The sequence below is a fragment of the Pygocentrus nattereri genome, chromosome 14 (assembly GCF_015220715.1).
Source record: "Pygocentrus nattereri isolate fPygNat1 chromosome 14, fPygNat1.pri, whole genome shotgun sequence".
Lineage (NCBI taxonomy): Eukaryota > Metazoa > Chordata > Actinopteri > Characiformes > Serrasalmidae > Pygocentrus > Pygocentrus nattereri.
Genome location: NC_051224.1, coordinates 39,787,268 through 39,803,704, shown reverse-complemented (window position 1 = coordinate 39,803,704; position 16,437 = coordinate 39,787,268). Strand labels below are relative to the sequence as shown.

At 43.5% G+C, this 16,437-nt stretch overlaps 1 protein-coding gene across 3 annotated transcripts in view; it reads left to right on the top strand.

Annotated features, from left to right (window-relative positions):
- Positions 1 to 16,027, top strand: part of usp7 (ubiquitin specific peptidase 7 (herpes virus-associated)) — a 38,235-nt gene extending 22,208 nt beyond the window's left edge. Inside the window, exons 13-31 of one of the 3 annotated variants that reach the window (XM_017706948.2) lie at positions 697 to 874; positions 1,635 to 1,779; positions 3,109 to 3,239; positions 3,465 to 3,599; positions 3,855 to 3,956; positions 4,223 to 4,328; positions 4,979 to 5,071; positions 5,169 to 5,236; positions 5,353 to 5,453; positions 5,539 to 5,692; positions 5,781 to 5,848; positions 7,318 to 7,426; positions 7,687 to 7,764; positions 9,353 to 9,453; positions 9,716 to 9,815; positions 9,965 to 10,084; positions 11,130 to 11,201; positions 11,314 to 11,404; positions 14,460 to 16,027. In XM_017706948.2, the coding sequence (XP_017562437.1) occupies positions 697 to 874; positions 1,635 to 1,779; positions 3,109 to 3,239; positions 3,465 to 3,599; positions 3,855 to 3,956; positions 4,223 to 4,328; positions 4,979 to 5,071; positions 5,169 to 5,236; positions 5,353 to 5,453; positions 5,539 to 5,692; positions 5,781 to 5,848; positions 7,318 to 7,426; positions 7,687 to 7,764; positions 9,353 to 9,453; positions 9,716 to 9,815; positions 9,965 to 10,084; positions 11,130 to 11,201; positions 11,314 to 11,404; positions 14,460 to 14,566 (2,059 nt within the window). In that variant the 3' untranslated portion in view covers positions 14,567 to 16,027. The remainder of the gene's footprint in view (positions 1 to 696; positions 875 to 1,634; positions 1,780 to 3,108; positions 3,240 to 3,464; positions 3,600 to 3,854; positions 3,957 to 4,222; positions 4,329 to 4,978; positions 5,072 to 5,168; positions 5,237 to 5,352; positions 5,454 to 5,538; positions 5,693 to 5,780; positions 5,849 to 7,317; positions 7,427 to 7,686; positions 7,765 to 9,352; positions 9,454 to 9,715; positions 9,816 to 9,964; positions 10,085 to 11,129; positions 11,202 to 11,313; positions 11,405 to 14,459) is intronic. The other 2 variants (XM_017706949.2, XM_017706950.2) reach the window with 2 other exon arrangements.
- Positions 16,028 to 16,437: the final 410 nt, after the last annotated feature.

Below are 16,437 nucleotides of genomic sequence, written 5' to 3'. Positions count from 1 at the left end.
AACATACTTCTGCAAATTCTCATAACAAAAAAAAGGTACTGAAATGTTAAAGAGGTTTAAGTGTCCATTGAGAGATTTTATGGCCAGATACATGCTTTTTATTTACTTACTCGAACACCTCCCTTTATTATTAACCGTCAATGTCGATAAATGTGCATAAAGATGGTGTAAAGTGAGGAAAATGAGGGTTAAACTGAGATTAGTACAGAAAGGTTAAATCTGCTGCTTTAGATTTTAGAGCTCTCGAATCCAGAAAGGCAGCTAGTCTGTGCCTCTCATTGCAGTGTGTCTTTTGTCTCGGGAGGTAAATTGAGGGCTATTTTAATGAATCCGGTATCAGCAGAGCTAAGCCTGGTCCAACCGGGAAATGCCTTATTAAACGTTAAGATGATTCCCGATGACCTGGTCATCATAAACGGGCTAATTCACAGAAGTCTAAAACTATTCAGTGGTCCTGTGATCAGAAACTGACCTCCTGGTTGCTTCTAAGTAGTTGATGCTGGTCTCAAAATGCATATCCAAGCTTGGTCAGTCGGGTTTGAATAAAATACGCAGTTACTTTTTACTGCATTCATGGTTTTCTAATACTAAATGCCAAAGTATTTCATATCCAGGTAAATATTTTTGAAAGGGTTGCTCAGGTGCCTAAGAATTGGTTTTTGTCCTGTGGTAATTTTGATGCTGCTTCTTCGTCAGGTTCGAGTTTCCCGAGCAGTTACCGCTGGATGAGTTCCTGCAGAAACCTGATGTGAAGGACCCAGCCAACTACATCCTGCACGCGGTGCTGGTGCACAGCGGAGACAACCACGGGGGCCATTATGTCGTCTATCTCAACCCAAAAGGAGACGGCAAAGTGAGTGTCACGGAGCCAATAGTGAGAACCATTTTCCTTATTTCGTGGGTCATTCTTCTAGTTAGTGCATGCTGGATAGAACATAATGTTAATTTTTTACATGGTGGATGTGGCTTTTGTTTTCCTCCTCTTTAAGTGCTTTAGGGCCGTCACTATAATTTATAGTATTAATTGAACGATCTGCGGGTTATTTGATCAATTAACTGAGTCAAACGATAACAAACCACTCGTAACCTTTTTACTGAGCTTCAGTTGCTTTAAGGAGAGAAATTCAACAAGGAAGCCTTTAAAAAGACTTGATGGCCAAAAAAAACTCCTGCAACAAAACCTCTCGTCCAGAAATGACACTTCACAGGAGAAGGAACGTTGAAACGGAAACTTTGAACGGAAGTTAATGGAACGAGAGATTTTTGTAATTTGAGTATTTCTGTACTGTCTTCATGACATTAACACAATTTCGGGGCTAGCTGGCATTTTCGGATTTTGTGAAAAGGACGTAAAAGAGGATTTGCTCCGGCAGTGACGATGTGGAATTTAAAACGTGCGCCGTTCTGCATCTCATCATTGGCTTTTTATCCAGTTGGGAAACTTTAATCAGTTATTTATGTTTTTAATCAAGTTATCAACATGAAACGAATAATTGTGACCGCCCTAAACCTTTCAGGAGGTTCCATTAAATTTCTGTTCTACTTATTGATACGTTTAGCTCAGGTGCAATGCCTATCGAATTGAGAGTGGAGGTTTTCGGTGTGTTGTAACTTGCATTTCCTCCCGTCATCAGTGGTGCAAATTTGATGACGACGTTGTTTCCCGATGCACTAAAGAGGAGGCCATCGAACACAACTACGGTGGCCACGATGACGACCTTTCCGTACGCCACTGCACCAACGCGTACATGCTGGTGTACATCCGAGAGTCCAAGCTGAGTGAGTATTCCTCGTCTCTGCCGGTTCGTTAAAGCCGCCTGGCACCAGCTGCTCGCGCTCGCGTGTTTTGGTGGCTGTGGAGTGTGAAGTGTAAACCGCTCTGAAACAGCTGCTCATCAGCACGAAGCAGACTCTGTTACACAACCTGTTGAATCAAACAGCCTGAATCGCTTTGAAGAAAGGGCTCTGTCTGAATAGACAGCGAGCCCAAGTCTGTTTTTGGGGGTTGTTTACCACCGTATCTCTGCCCTTTGAAGTGTTTCTGCCCTTGGCTTTTTGTGGTTAAGAATACTGAGAGGTGTTCAGATGTGGTGCTCAAGCTCTGCACTCTGTTTGCCTGATGCAGATTCTCTATCGGAAAGTTTCAGTCCATTCTGCATGTGCGTCGCGTCACAGTGAGAGTTTATACGAAGTTCACGCTCTGATGTTTAAAAGACGGCGACGGGACGGACGTCCAGCTTATGCGTCTCAAAACACGGCGTCTTCTTCTCTTTAATAAGGACATGTAGCAGCAAATTCACGTTGGATGTTTTTCCCCCAAAACTTCCACAGTGTGAGGCTTGTTCTGATAGACTTTTCCTTTGAGCATAACCCAAACGAAGACGTCTGGTGGTGTCAGAATTATCATGTCACCGAAGAAGGACTTGAAGTCAAGTGACTGAGCGAAGGGGTACGGGGGGGGTCCGCACCCAGAAGTTGCAAACCGAGGTTAACCGTCGCGATGGCTGTCCGGCTCCTACATCATCGCTCCGGCGCATGGGGCATCCCGGCTTGTTCAAAGCTCCATATTCTGAGAAGCTCATTGCACGTTGTTTGGTTCAGATTGATTCAGCCTCGAGAGAGTTATTACAGAATATTCGGGACTCGAGTCTCCTTGCAGTTAAAAAGCACAAGCACTGCTCGCTGCTGCTCGTCTCACGCCGACGGGACTCGCGTGATGCCCGTTGTCATGGTAACGTATACACTAAGCGGTTCTCTACGCGTTCACGTAATTTTGAATCGGGTTGTAGTGCGAATAAACATTTTTTCCCATCAGATTGTTGAGTCACGTGAGCATACAGTCTACACCCCAGTCTTTATCCGTGTTCGGAATGTGTTCAGTCGGATTGTGCTTACGTGCAAAGATTTTTCCCAGACACTGTCGCTCGCTTCAAATCAGGCACTGCTGCTATGTTAACACACAATGTATGAATGATGTGGGGAAAATCCTTCAGTCTTATTTGGAGTTAAGTGCAATAATTTAGTGTTACATTAGTGTAATCATGAGCTTAATAGACATTAAGTGTCAGTAATTACTGATCGTAAATGCTGTGATGTGCTTATTTGCAGGTGAGGTGTTGCAGCCGGTTACAGACATGGACATCCCTCAGCAGCTGGTGGAGCGACTGCAAGAGGAGAAGAGGGTGGAGGCACAGAAACGGAAGGAGCGCCAGGAAGCTCATCTCTACATGCAAGTACAGGTGAGGAGTTGCTTCATGTGGGATGCACACCGTTCTTTATTCAGAGTAATAGAATTAAAGGTAGTTCTTTTGTTTAAAATAATGCCGGCTTCTCATCCACCAGTGAGTTTACATGTAGTGCATCTGCAGTATGTAATGGGATAATCATGATACTAATATACGGCCTATCTTGCGCAGCCTCGTTTCCTCACAAGGTGCAATGTTTCTGTGCTTTTATGTTTAAAGATGGTGACAGAGGACCAGTTTTGTGGGCACCAGGGCAACGACATGTATGATGAGGAGAAAGTGAAGTACACCGTGTTCAAGGTTCTTAAGAGCTCCACCCTAGCCGAGTTTGTGCAGAACCTCTCACAGACCATGGTAAGTTCCTCCGCTGGGCATATAACGGGCTCTTAAGTCCACAGCACTTTTCCAAACCTACTGGAATTTCACACCTTAGGGGGAAAAAAAACACTGTGGTGTCTTTTGAACGCGATGTTTCATTTAAAAGGGTCTAGGATCGTTTAAAAGGGCTGCGTGTTAGTGTTTTTTTATTTATCCATATATTGATGATCCTGTTTTTCATTGTAATTTTTGAATTCTGCTGAAGATGTGTTGAATATTGGTTTTCTGCAGGGTTTCCCACAGGACCAGATGCGGCTGTGGCCCATGCAGGCCAGAAGCAACGGCACAAAGCGGCCAGCCATGCTGGATTACGAGGCCGATTACAACAAGTCTGTAAGTGAATCGTGTGAATCAGTGAGATCACTGCATCTCACGTCCCACTAGGGGTGTTTATTCAGCCTTTTTAGCGCTGCACCGCACCAAGTCAAATTAAACTGAACTACATTTTCTCTCTTTTTAGTGACGCTTAGTAAAAAGTTCACCGCATGATCAGAAAACCACCTCTAGCGTCCGTGTCGCTCCACATTGCTGTACATGCTGTGTTTACGCTTGAATTCTCGTAGCACTGTTGACAAACTTCACTCTCCTGCTGTCATTAGATGATTGACTTGAGCGACAACGAGAATCCATGGACAATATTTTTGGAAACGGTAGATCCGGAAATGGCTGCCAGCGGTGCAACATTACCCAAGTTCGACAAAGACCGTGAGTATGGCCGTGAGATGCGTTTTCCCCGGAGCTGAAAACCACTGGAAGCATTTTTCCTGTTTTTGCCAGAAGTACTTTTTAACACTGTGCTGCTTTGATCGACTTGAACTGAAGTGTTTATTAGAGTCAGATTGCTTTAGTAGGCATATCATACGTCAGAGCAAGACACCTAACCCCCAACTGCTCCCTGGGTGCCGTGGATAGGGCTGCCCACTCCTCCGGGCAAGTGCGCTCACTGCCCCCTAGTGTGTGTGTTCACTAGTGTGGGTGTTTCACTGCACGGATGGGTTAAATGCAGAGATCTAATTCCACAGTGTGCAGACACCGAGACAAATGGTCGTTAAATCTAAGATCACACTGAGCACAATCGTCTGATGGCAGCTCATAACTGCACGCAAACGCAAGTATAAAGCTCATCTATAAAGATGTCATGTCTCATGAAAAAGCAATGAAGACGTCTTCACAGAGAGCAGGGAGGAGTGATGGTTGTTTGTTTGAGCTCAGGCTGTGTCCATCATTTGGGAGCTAATAAATATAGACAGCTAGGAAGCAAAGAAACGTTTTGGCTTATTTAACGACTTTAGGTTTGCGCTTTTAAGAGTTCATCTAGTTTTCCAATTTAATCACACCCTTCCTTTCACTTTCAGATGATGTCATGTTGTTCTTGAAGATGTATGATCCAAAAACCAGAAGCTTAAATTATTGTGGACATATCTACACACCTATATCCTGTAAAATACGTAAGTAACTTGTTGGAATGAGCCGTTTGACCAAACCTATTGGGGTCATTTGCTGTTAATCTGGAAAACTGAGCGAGTTCCTCTTTGTCGTCATCAGGAGACTTGCTGCCCGTCATGTGTGAAAGAGCAGGGTTTCAGCAGGGAACTAGTCTTATCCTCTATGAGGCAAGTTTCGCCGTGTTTTCTCCACGATGCCCATATTCAGCCTCTAAACCACTTCATGTTAGTTTTTTTTTTTTTAATTTAATTCTTACACATCTGCTTCGTTTCGGTCCCTGTAGGAAGTTAAACCGAATTTAACAGAGCGGATACAGGACTATGACGTCTCCCTGGACAAAGCTTTGGATGAGCTAATGGATGGAGACATAATCGTGTTCCAGAAGTAAGGATTTCCCCACTGTACTTTCCAGAGTTTCTGTCCTCGAGACAAGGCCAGGAAATGACCCCCTCTTGTCTGTTTTTACTAGAGACGACCCGGAAAACGACGCCAGCGAGCTGCCGACTGCGAAGGACTACTTCAGAGACCTGTACCACAGAGTGGACGTCATCTTCTGTGACAAAACCATCCACAACGACCCAGGCTTCGTTGTGACGCTTTCAAACCGAATGAACTACTTCCAAGTGAGTTTTCAAAATAAAGCAAATCTGTATGGAGGTTTGCCTCCCCTCTCGTGTCGCGTCACTCATGTTTTCGAATTTCTGTTTCCAGGTGGCGAAGACTGTTGCACAGAGGTTAAACACTGACCCCATGCTCTTGCAGTTCTTCAAGTCCCAGGGGTATGTGTGCTGACCTCTTACCTGTACCCCTGTGTCCTTTAGGGTATGACGTTCTAGGGCTGATTCCAGTTTTTTACAACCAAACCAGCCAGTTCAGTGTGTGCGTCACATAATCTGCTCTTTACCTTTTAGTTTGCGCTTTGCAGCTTAAGTGAATACACCAGTTTGAAACACGTGCATGGAACATATACAGTCGTGGATACACAGCAATCAAATACACGCTCGTCCTTGCAGAATTGAAATTGGGAGGTTTTTGCTCCAAATATGCAATCGGACAAATTGGATTTGGCCAGATCTGTGTTGCGGTTTTTGTAGTAAAGAGTGAGACAGTAAAGTGCACTCCAGCTGTGTTTGAGTGCTGCTGCGACACCTGTACCCAAATGTCATTGTATAATTATACATGACTCATTATACTAAATGATCACCGCTTACTGTCAGTTTGGCCCTTCGTTAATGGCGTTTTTCAGGCGACTGATTTTTGATTTAAGAACTTAAAAACAAGTAATTTGGGAGGCAAATCAAGCCAAAAAAGAAATTTACATTAAAACAAAATGTAAAGGCAAATCTGCTGTTTTACCCAGATATCCTGTGGGAATTGAAAATTAAATATCTACATCTGCAGTTGTTCACATAAGCACGAGGCATTGTGATAAAAATAGGTTTAAAACAGCTGTTTGTCATTTAATTTGTTATTCTGAAGGTTCATGGTCTCATCTGAGATGGAAAAGCTAATAGAGAAAATAAAATGCGGCTTTCACTGTGGCTTTGACGGAAATGCGTAATACGTGTCAAAACAAATCTAAATGCAATGTTTACGTTCTTTTTTCTTTCTAATAGCAAAAAAAAAAAGAATTGGAAAGAATTAAAATGGATAAATCAACAGCAGAGTGACTCGGTTTTCGGCGAGGATGCGCTTTAAGTGCCAGAATAGAAAGGCAAACGAAAACAAACACAGGCGCCACCTGCTTTGCTTTTCGTTTCCCACTTTGCTTTTTCATTTTCAAGTTGACCAACATGCAAATATGTGTTGACACTAGGTGGGACTTCGGGGGATATCTTCGGACCGCCTTAGACATCAGCCCTCGGGAAAACCGTCGTCATGTCTCAGATACGCTGTAAATGAAATGCCTACATTTGCAATTTCATTTTTAATTTTGGCAGAATATTTGCACAGAGATTTGGAAAAAGAAATGACGAAAAGAGGTTGGCATTTACGTTTTGGGTTAATTTAGTTTTTTGGCTGTAAACAGATTGGAATCAGCCGTACAAGTCATGAATGGTGTATGTCTAGCGTTTCTTATTTGCCTGACGTATTGATCATAAAATCATTGCGCAGATCAACCAGAATAAAAATAAAGCGCTCTTGTTTTTTAGAAGCGAATATCAGCCGAGTCTCATCCTGGCCGTTTCCGCTCATTTACCTGGCTTGAATATTTCAACCTGCTTTTCCTTCTCGCGCTTCTTTGCAGGTACAGAGACGGCCCTGGCAACCCACTCAGGCACAATTACGAGGGCACTCTTCGAGACCTGCTGCAGTTCTTCAAGCCCCGGCAGCCCAAGAAGCTCTATTACCAGCAGGTGAGGGGACTCCTCATTGCACCTGGCTCTGTTTGTTTGCTTATTCCTTGATATTGGAGATAGTGATTATACAAATGTCTGAATAAACAAATATGGAAATTCTAGACAGAAAGATAATCGTTCAGTTTAGTAGCACCGTAAACGGCACCTCAATATACTGTGACATCCTTAATGCTGTGCTCTGAGCTCTCTTTACAGGAACCTGAGCAGCTTCAGCTCCAGGCCCCTGATTTATTCATGTCTCTCTGCTCACTTCTCAGCTCAAGATGAAGATCACAGACTTTGAGAACAGGAGGAGTTTCAAGTCCATATGGCTCAACAGTCAGTTTCGGGAGGAGGTAAAGAAAAAAAAAGTTCCTGATGGTTTTGTATGAGTGACGCCGACATTCTCTGTTGCTCTGACCTGTCGTTAGAGGTGGGAGCTTTGCTGGTCTATAAATAAATACCGCTATAATAGGGATTTGGCTATTCCGTGGATACAATAGTAGATCACAGGGAATCACAGGGCGTCTCACGATGTAATATTACAGTACAAGACAGTCCTCTACAATACACAACAATGTCTGAGTGAGTAAAGAAAAATAAGTTATTAAATAATAAGCAGGAAATTTGTATTTATTAGTTTGAATTTCATGAATTTGACAGCCAACATGAAACGATGCACAACAGAGCGCAGCTTAGCTTTGTGCCTCTTTAACCCACATACACTGAAAGCAGAACAGCCCTCAGGTTAAAATGTCTAAAGGTAGAACGCAACTGTGCCTCACTGATGTCTTTTCTGTGTGAACTTAGAGGAAAAACTAAACTAAAGGCATACAAAAATGATATATTAATGCGATAGTAGATATAAAAATAAACTGGGTACATTTCAGTGCTTATTCTGCCGTATGTATTTACTTATTTAAGGTCTTTGCAAATAAACCCAGAGATAGACTTAGTAGTGCTGGTAGCCTTCGGCGACGTAAAAGGAAGTTTTGCCTCAAAACTGTATTAATTGTATAGCTTGATGTCGAGTTGCGGCAACGTTGGCTGCTTTCTGAACAGTCGGATCAGGATGATGACGAAGACGAAGGTGGCCGTGCATGTTCATCGAGTTGCCCGTGTACTTTAACGAGACAGCAAATCGCAGTCTTTGTCCATTTCGTTTGTCCCTTCGATGCTGTAAAAGCCGAAGTGGCCCAGATCTGAGCGTGTGGAGTCTTTACCCGTGAATCTTTACCAGGTAAATGAAATTGGAGGGGCAGTCCGTCTAGGCTTTTACACGTTTACAGCTCATGCATGTTTCAATAAAGAAATCAATATTTGGTACCGGTGTGTTGATAAAGTATCTCAAAAGAAAGCGGTACTATAAATCGCTGTATCGATAGTTAACCCCACCTCTATACTGTATAATGAGCCTAAAAGACATGGCACCCGGCTCAGCCAAGTTTATCAGCTTAAACAGCATAAATAAATGTTCTAAACTCAAGGAAAAACATTTGGACAAAGCAATAAGTGAACCTCTGACATGAAGCGAGGCCGGCCATGTGCATGAAACATCTGACTGCTTTGTGATGGTTCTTACACTTTTGGAGCAAGATTTAACTTAAAACAAGGAGGGGTGAATAACAGCAACCTCATCCGTTTAAATACAGCCAAGAATAAAAAATGTGCTTCAGAGGCCAATTGCAAAGTGCGAAAGAGCACCGAGTGGGAAGATCGCCTCCTAATTAGCAAGTCCTGTGGAAGCTGTAATCAGGCGCGTGTGCACCTTTTAAGACTGGCTAATCGATCAGTTTGATCAGACGCGTTTAAGCTGAGATGGAACCGTACGCGAGTGTGCAGGGACGCGGCCCTCTTCAGTGGAGATGGAGCAAACTCCTCTAAGCTTTATTGCTCTTTCTAACTGTTGATGATGAGTTCTCTCATGCGCTCTTTCCCCACCAGGAGATCACACTGTACCCAGACAAGCATGGCTGCGTTCGAGACCTCCTGGAAGAATGTAAAAAAGCCGTGGAGCTCTCCGACAAAGGCTCGGAGAAGCTGAGGTTAGTTATGCTGTATTGCGAACTATTGCTTTAGGTTCGTGTTTATGCTGGTGCCTTCTCAGATTAGGCTTTGCTTAGAGGGCACTTTGAAAAGGGTTTACTGAACCGCTCGAGTCTAAAAAGGATGGCGAGAGGGAGAATGGGTTCTGCTGCAGCGGTGAAAGCTCTTGATGCAGTTATCACTCCTTTTCTAAGCCTTTATATTGTACTACGTTTTTAGATCTGAATTAAAGCCTCTCCTTTTCTTTTCTCTCCCCCAAAGGCTGTTAGAAATTGTAAGCTACAAAATTATCGGGGTTCACCAAGAGGACGAACTGCTAGAATGTTTATCTCCTGCAGCCAGTCGAACTTTCAGAATAGAGGTAAGAGCTTGTGCGCGCAGCTCCTCGGAGGCTCTTCTTCCTCCTACACAAGGCATTATTACCCTATACATCTCTCAGTAAATATTTGGGTTAGGTCTGCCGTTTTTTGGTCTGTTGTGTGAAATGAACTCTTCCCTTTTCCGTTTTAGGAAATCCCTCTCGATCAGGTCGACCTGGATAAGGAAAATGAGATGCTGATTCCAGTTGCACATTTCCACAAGGAGGTCTTCGGGACTTTCGGTATTCCATTCTTGCTGAAGATCCGTCAGGTGTGTGAGGGTTACGCATACACACAAACGAATATATGGCGTTCTTGTGACCATGTGATGTTGAAGGGGAAGGGGTTTAATGCCGGTAGAGAGTTCTGAGAGAATCATTCCTCTCTCCTTTTCTTTTTTTATTTATTTATTTATATAGCCAAACTACCGGTTAGGACTGAAAGATTGATCATTTTTATATTGAGTGCAATTTTCACATTTTTTTAATTAGAAACTTACAAAAACAGCAAGTTTTAAATGAAGGAAATTTAATCTAATAAATGGAGCTGGAAAACTGCCTTTAGATTAATTTCAGATTAATCAGAAGCAACCAATCATCTGTGTGTTGTGACATCACAACCACAATTAACAGGCTGTTATGTAGATATTGTGTTAACTCTTAACCAGCAGGCTTAACAAGTTTTCTTAGCCCAAAAGAGGCCGACCTGCAGTCTGTGCACCGATCTAAAGGGTGAATTTTAGAAGTTATATATTAATTCCAGCTTTTATGACCATTTATTGTTAAAGCTGTGTTGGAGCTGCGTGTTTGAAGGCTCAGTAGAGCTTTATTTTACAGCAAGGTAGGATTTTGTTTTTACCTATAGATCAAATTCTGCTGTAAAGCCACAAGGGGGGCAGTAAAAGAGCCAACCCCTGAACTACAGGTTAAACACCAAGTCACAATAAGTGGCATGCCGTGTTGGAGCCAGTAAACACCAACGATGGGCAAAGTGGCCTCTGTTTACAATAGATGTGAGGTCTGAAATGAAGATGCATGCCAAAGTGTGGTATTGTGAACATGGGATTTTTAAGTATACCAACAAAAACACACATTTTTGGACGTGACTTGCGTGGGTGTTTAACTAATTTAATTCGCACAGTAATTGTCCTCATATTTTATTCTCTGTGAACCAGAACCCACCAGATTTTTCATGATAAAATCTCATAAACCCCCCCACCCCACCCACCACCGATCATTTCTGGTTATGACTAGTTGATGCATGTTGGGAGTCTGTAGAAAGTTAGTGATGAATAATGCATGTCTTTGCTGTGTCAGGCGGAGCCCTTCAGAGAGGTGATGAGGAGGATCCAGAGCATGCTGGACATCCAGGAGAAAGAGTTTGAGAAGGTACACTGAGCTCCAAGGACCGCAGCTAATAAGCATTTTGCTGATTGAGTTTAAAGTAACGGCTTGTTCGTGATCTCGGTGGTCTTGATTGATTTTTGTGCCGTTCTTACAGTTCAAGTTTGCGATCGTGATGATGGGTCGGCATCAGTACATCAACGAGGATGATTATGAAGTGAATCTGAAGGACTTCGAGCCGCAGCCAGGTTTGTCGAACTTCGTTCACCATGAGCTTTTATAACGTTTCATCAAAACATTTTACAAATTCCACCAATAAAGCAAACCAACTAATCTCACCACCATCAACCAATCAACCATTATCGTTAGTTGATAAATGTCCGTCAGGTAACGATCGATTTTTACATCCCTAATGTCAGCAGATACAATGGGGTCCATAAGTCCGGGACCTCTAGTGAAAGGTGCTTTTATGTTCCTTTCTAATTCAGTACAAAATATTTAATTGGAAATTATATTATTGACATAATTTACATGAAAAGTAGAGCCTTTGGAAATTAACGTGAATCTCATGCTCAGTTTTTGTTGTCTGTTTATTTTCAGGTTTAAATAAAACGTATTCCAGATTTTCAGGGTGGACTTTTCAGCCCCCGCTGTGTAGCCATGTTTAACTTCGAGCCAGTCTGTTGAGTAAAATAGACGTGTGTTTACATGTGCTTAATGATCCGATAACGTCAGGAAAGTCAGACAGTAATCAGATAATGGGGAAACTCCAGGTCTACAGGAGTCAGACAGTAATCAGATAACGGGGAAACTCCAGGTCTACACGAGTCAGACAGTAATCAGATAACGGGGAAACTCCAGGTCTACACGAGTCGGACAGTAATCAGATAACGGGGAAACTCCAGGTCTACACGAGTCGGACAGTAATCAGATAACGGGGAAACTCCAGGTCTACAGGAGTCGGACAGTAATCAGATAACGGGGAAACTCCAGGCCTACAGGAGTCGGACAGTAATCAGATAACGGGGAAACTCCAGGTCTACAGGAGTCGGACAGTAATCAGATAACGGGGAAACTCCAGGTCTACAGGAGTCGGACAGTAATCAGATAACGGGGAAACTCCAGGTCTACAGGAGTCGGACAGTAATCAGATAACGGGGAAACTCCAGGTCTACACGAGTCGGACAGTAATCAGATAACGGGGAAACTCCAGGTCTACACGAGTCGGACAGTAATCAGATAACGGGGAAACTCCAGGTCTACACGAGTCGGACAGTAATCAGATAACGGGGAAACTCCAGGTCTACACGAGTCGGACAGTAATCAGATAACGGGGAAACTCCAGGTCTACACGAGTCGGACAGTAATCAGATAACGGGGAAACTCCAGGTCTACACGAGTCGGACAGTAATCAGATAACGGGGAAACTCCAGGTCTACACGAGTCGGACAGTAATCAGATAACGGGGAAACTCCAGGTCTACACGAGTCGGACAGTAATCAGATAACGGGGAAACTCCAGGTCTACACGAGTCGGACAGTAATCAGATAACGGGGAAACTCCAGGTCTACACGAGTCGGACAGTAATCAGATAACGGGGAAACTCCAGGTCTACACGAGTCGGACAGTAATCAGATAACGGGGAAACTCCAGGTCTACACGAGTCGGACAGTAATCAGATAACGGGGAAACTCCAGGTCTACACGAGTCGGACAGTAATCAGATAACGGGGAAACTCCAGGTCTACACGAGTCGGACAGTAATCAGATAACGGGGAAACTCCAGGTCTACACGAGTCGGACAGTAATCAGATAACGGGGAAACTCCAGGTCTACACGAGTCGGACAGTAATCAGATAACGGGGAAACTCCAGGTCTACACGAGTCGGACAGTAATCAGATAACGGGGAAACTCCAGGTCTACACGAGTCGGACAGTAATCAGATAACGGGGAAACTCCAGGTCTACACGAGTCGGACAGTAATCAGATAACGGGGAAACTCCAGGTCTACACGAGTCGGACAGTAATCAGATAACGGGGAAACTCCAGGTCTACACGAGTCGGACAGTAATCAGATAACGGGGAAACTCCAGGTCTACACGAGTCGGACAGTAATCAGATAACGGGGAAACTCCAGGTCTACACGAGTCGGACAGTAATCAGATAACGGGGAAACTCCAGGTCTACACGAGTCGGACAGTAATCAGATAACGGGGAAACTCCAGGTCTACACGAGTCGGACAGTAATCAGATAACGGGGAAACTCCAGGTCTACACGAGTCGGACAGTAATCAGATAACGGGGAAACTCCAGGTCTACACGAGTCGGACAGTAATCAGATAACGGGGAAACTCCAGGTCTACACGAGTCGGACAGTAATCAGATAACGGGGAAACTCCAGGTCTACACGAGTCGGACAGTAATCAGATAACGGGGAAACTCCAGGTCTACACGAGTCGGACAGTAATCAGATAACGGGGAAACTCCAGGTCTACACGAGTCGGACAGTAATCAGATAACGGGGAAACTCCAGGTCTACACGAGTCGGACAGTAATCAGATAACGGGGAAACTCCAGGTCTACACGAGTCGGACAGTAATCAGATAACGGGGAAACTCCAGGTCTACACGAGTCGGACAGTAATCAGATAACGGGGAAACTCCAGGTCTACACGAGTCGGACAGTAATCAGATAACGGGGAAACTCCAGGTCTACACGAGTCGGACAGTAATCAGATTTCTGCTTTTAAACTCGCAGAAGACGTGACGTAAACATAAACTCAAACTTCGTGATGCATTTTTTTTTTTTAATTTAAACATTGTGCCACTTAAAATTTGAATAAACATCTAGAAGATGAATATTTAAATCCTTCATTTCGTCGTTTCGTGTGTTTGATTTCAGCCTCACTCTAAAAGTGTTCTGCGCGGCGACGCTGCTCGCTTATTTCCGGTACCGCCGTCCGTTTTCACTCGTGCTCAGACTGAGAAATCCGATAGAAATCAGAGTGAGAGCTCACAGCACTGAGACATCTGACCACTGAGCTCAAATCCAGCCCCTATCAGATTTCAGGTCGGAGTATGGCGTTTACACGACCGTTTGAATAATCCGATATCTGCAGAAATCGGCTTGTGATCGGATTATTGGTGGTGAGATCAGTCGGTTTGCTTTGTTGGTGGAATTTGTAAAATGGTTTGCAGGATTTGTTACCTTGTTCATCTGGGGTTGCGCGTGTGTGCAAGTAACCCTGTAGGGTCTGTTTTGCTGTTGTACTTTTAAATATACGTTTCTTTTTCCCCTCATCAGGAAACATGTCCCACCCGAGGCCTTGGTTAGGTCTCGATCACTTCAACAAGGCTCCAAAGAGAGGGCGCTACACGTACCTGGAGAAGGCCATCAAGATCCACAACTGACAAGCTCTCCACCCTAACCGACCCTACTAAAAAGACTTTAACCAAACGTCTTGTGTGCACCACTCTTACCACCTGCTGTCTGGGTACACAGGCCCAATGTATGAAGTCTTCAGCAAAACGGAGTTGCCGCTCTTTTGTTTCGGGGTTTTTTTTTTTTTTTTGGTTTTGTTTCTTTTTTTTTTTCCCTATTTCTTTTTCATTAGAAGCTCTTTGATTTGGCTTCTCTATTGACTGCCTATTTTGTCTGGAAGAATGAATTGGATTTTAACAGACGGGGGGGAACAGTATGAACTTCTAGACCGTTTCAGTTTCCGTTTTGTTTCGTTTTTCCTTTTAATTTTGTTTTAAAGACTTGTTACGGAGAGAAAGCTGCTGCGTAGTGAGGGGGATGGACGAAAGAAGTTTTGCCATTTGCAGATAAGTTAAGGGTTTCGATCCTTTTAACCAAAAAAAAAAAATTAAAAAAAAAACAATAAAAAAAAAAAAACACACAAGCACCACAGATGGTTATAGCTCGCTAGTTGCCCTGAAGTGGTTCCATTTTCTTGTCCCTTAGCGCGACTAGGCAGTTTTCATGTTTACACAATTTTCTTTTCTCACTTAGTTTGATCGGAGGGGTTCAGTTCGTCTCTTTTTCTGGAAACCTTGTATGATATATAAAGAAATAAAGATCCACCGCATCTGTTTCGAGAGTAAAAAAACAAACCAGAAACGAAATAAATCGTCTGTATTTCATCTTGCACGTTGGCACTTAAATATCAAAGATTCCATCTTTCTCAGCTGGAAAATGTGATCTTTGGTTGTTATTTGGCCCATGGACCCCGACCCCCCCCCCCCCCACTCCCCACCCCCGCATCCCCTCTCGCCCTCCGCCCTCCTCCACGGCGGGCGGGAGGAGCTGCTTGCTGGAGGCTCCACATTCACTGTACTGTGCATTGGCAGGACGCTGCAGACATTCGGTCAACTGGTTCAGGACATAGAGAAACCAGCATTAAACGAACCAATTAAGAATCCTTGGGCTTTGGTTTTTGTTTTTCCTTCTTTTTTTTTTTTTTCCTCCTTTCTTTTTTTGTAAGCACAGGAGGGGAACTCCATAGTGCATAGTTGGCTTTGTAAAGACAACATTTAAAATTGTATATTTAAAGAATGGACATGTAAAATTAAAGACACACTTTGTTGGGTACAGATCAATTCAGATGTTCATATTCATTGTGTGTAGTTTTATTTTCGACACTGACTTTCCGTTTTATTTTCTCTTACTTCCCCCCTTCCTTAACTACTTGCAACAGTTTGTCTTGTTTAAGTGCAGTACAAAAATGACCTGCAGATCACATCTTTAATTTGATTTCTTTTTTTTTTCCAGTCTAATTCCTCCGTGTAGCAGCAGTGTACGACAACTATTCCTGTATATTGCCTTTTTGCTGAAAAATGTATGTTGAATAAAATTTTCTATAAAAGCTACTGCACCTATCAGTGGAACGTTTTGGACCCCAAAAGCAGTCGATTTAAGCCGGTTTTCTACACCGATTGGATCCAAAATGCATATTGAGCTGCTACATGTTAACCAACCTGGGGGCCGATCTAGAACTTCTTAAAGGTAGTTTGGCTGCGTTCACGTTCCCAGGTTGACGTGGCACAAATCTCATCCGACTCGAGTCGCTTTAGACTCGCATTGCGTTCACGTTACAAGCCTCGTTGCTCAGATTGATCTCAGACAGGACGGTCGACATTTGTTTAGGTATGCGATTCAAATCCATTGTTTAATGTGATGAACTGACCCTCATGAGCTCCTCCTGCTCAGTAGCGTCACGTGACTGAATCGCTGCGTCATCAGCACAAACGAGCAGAACGAGCTTTGCTGAGAAGATCAT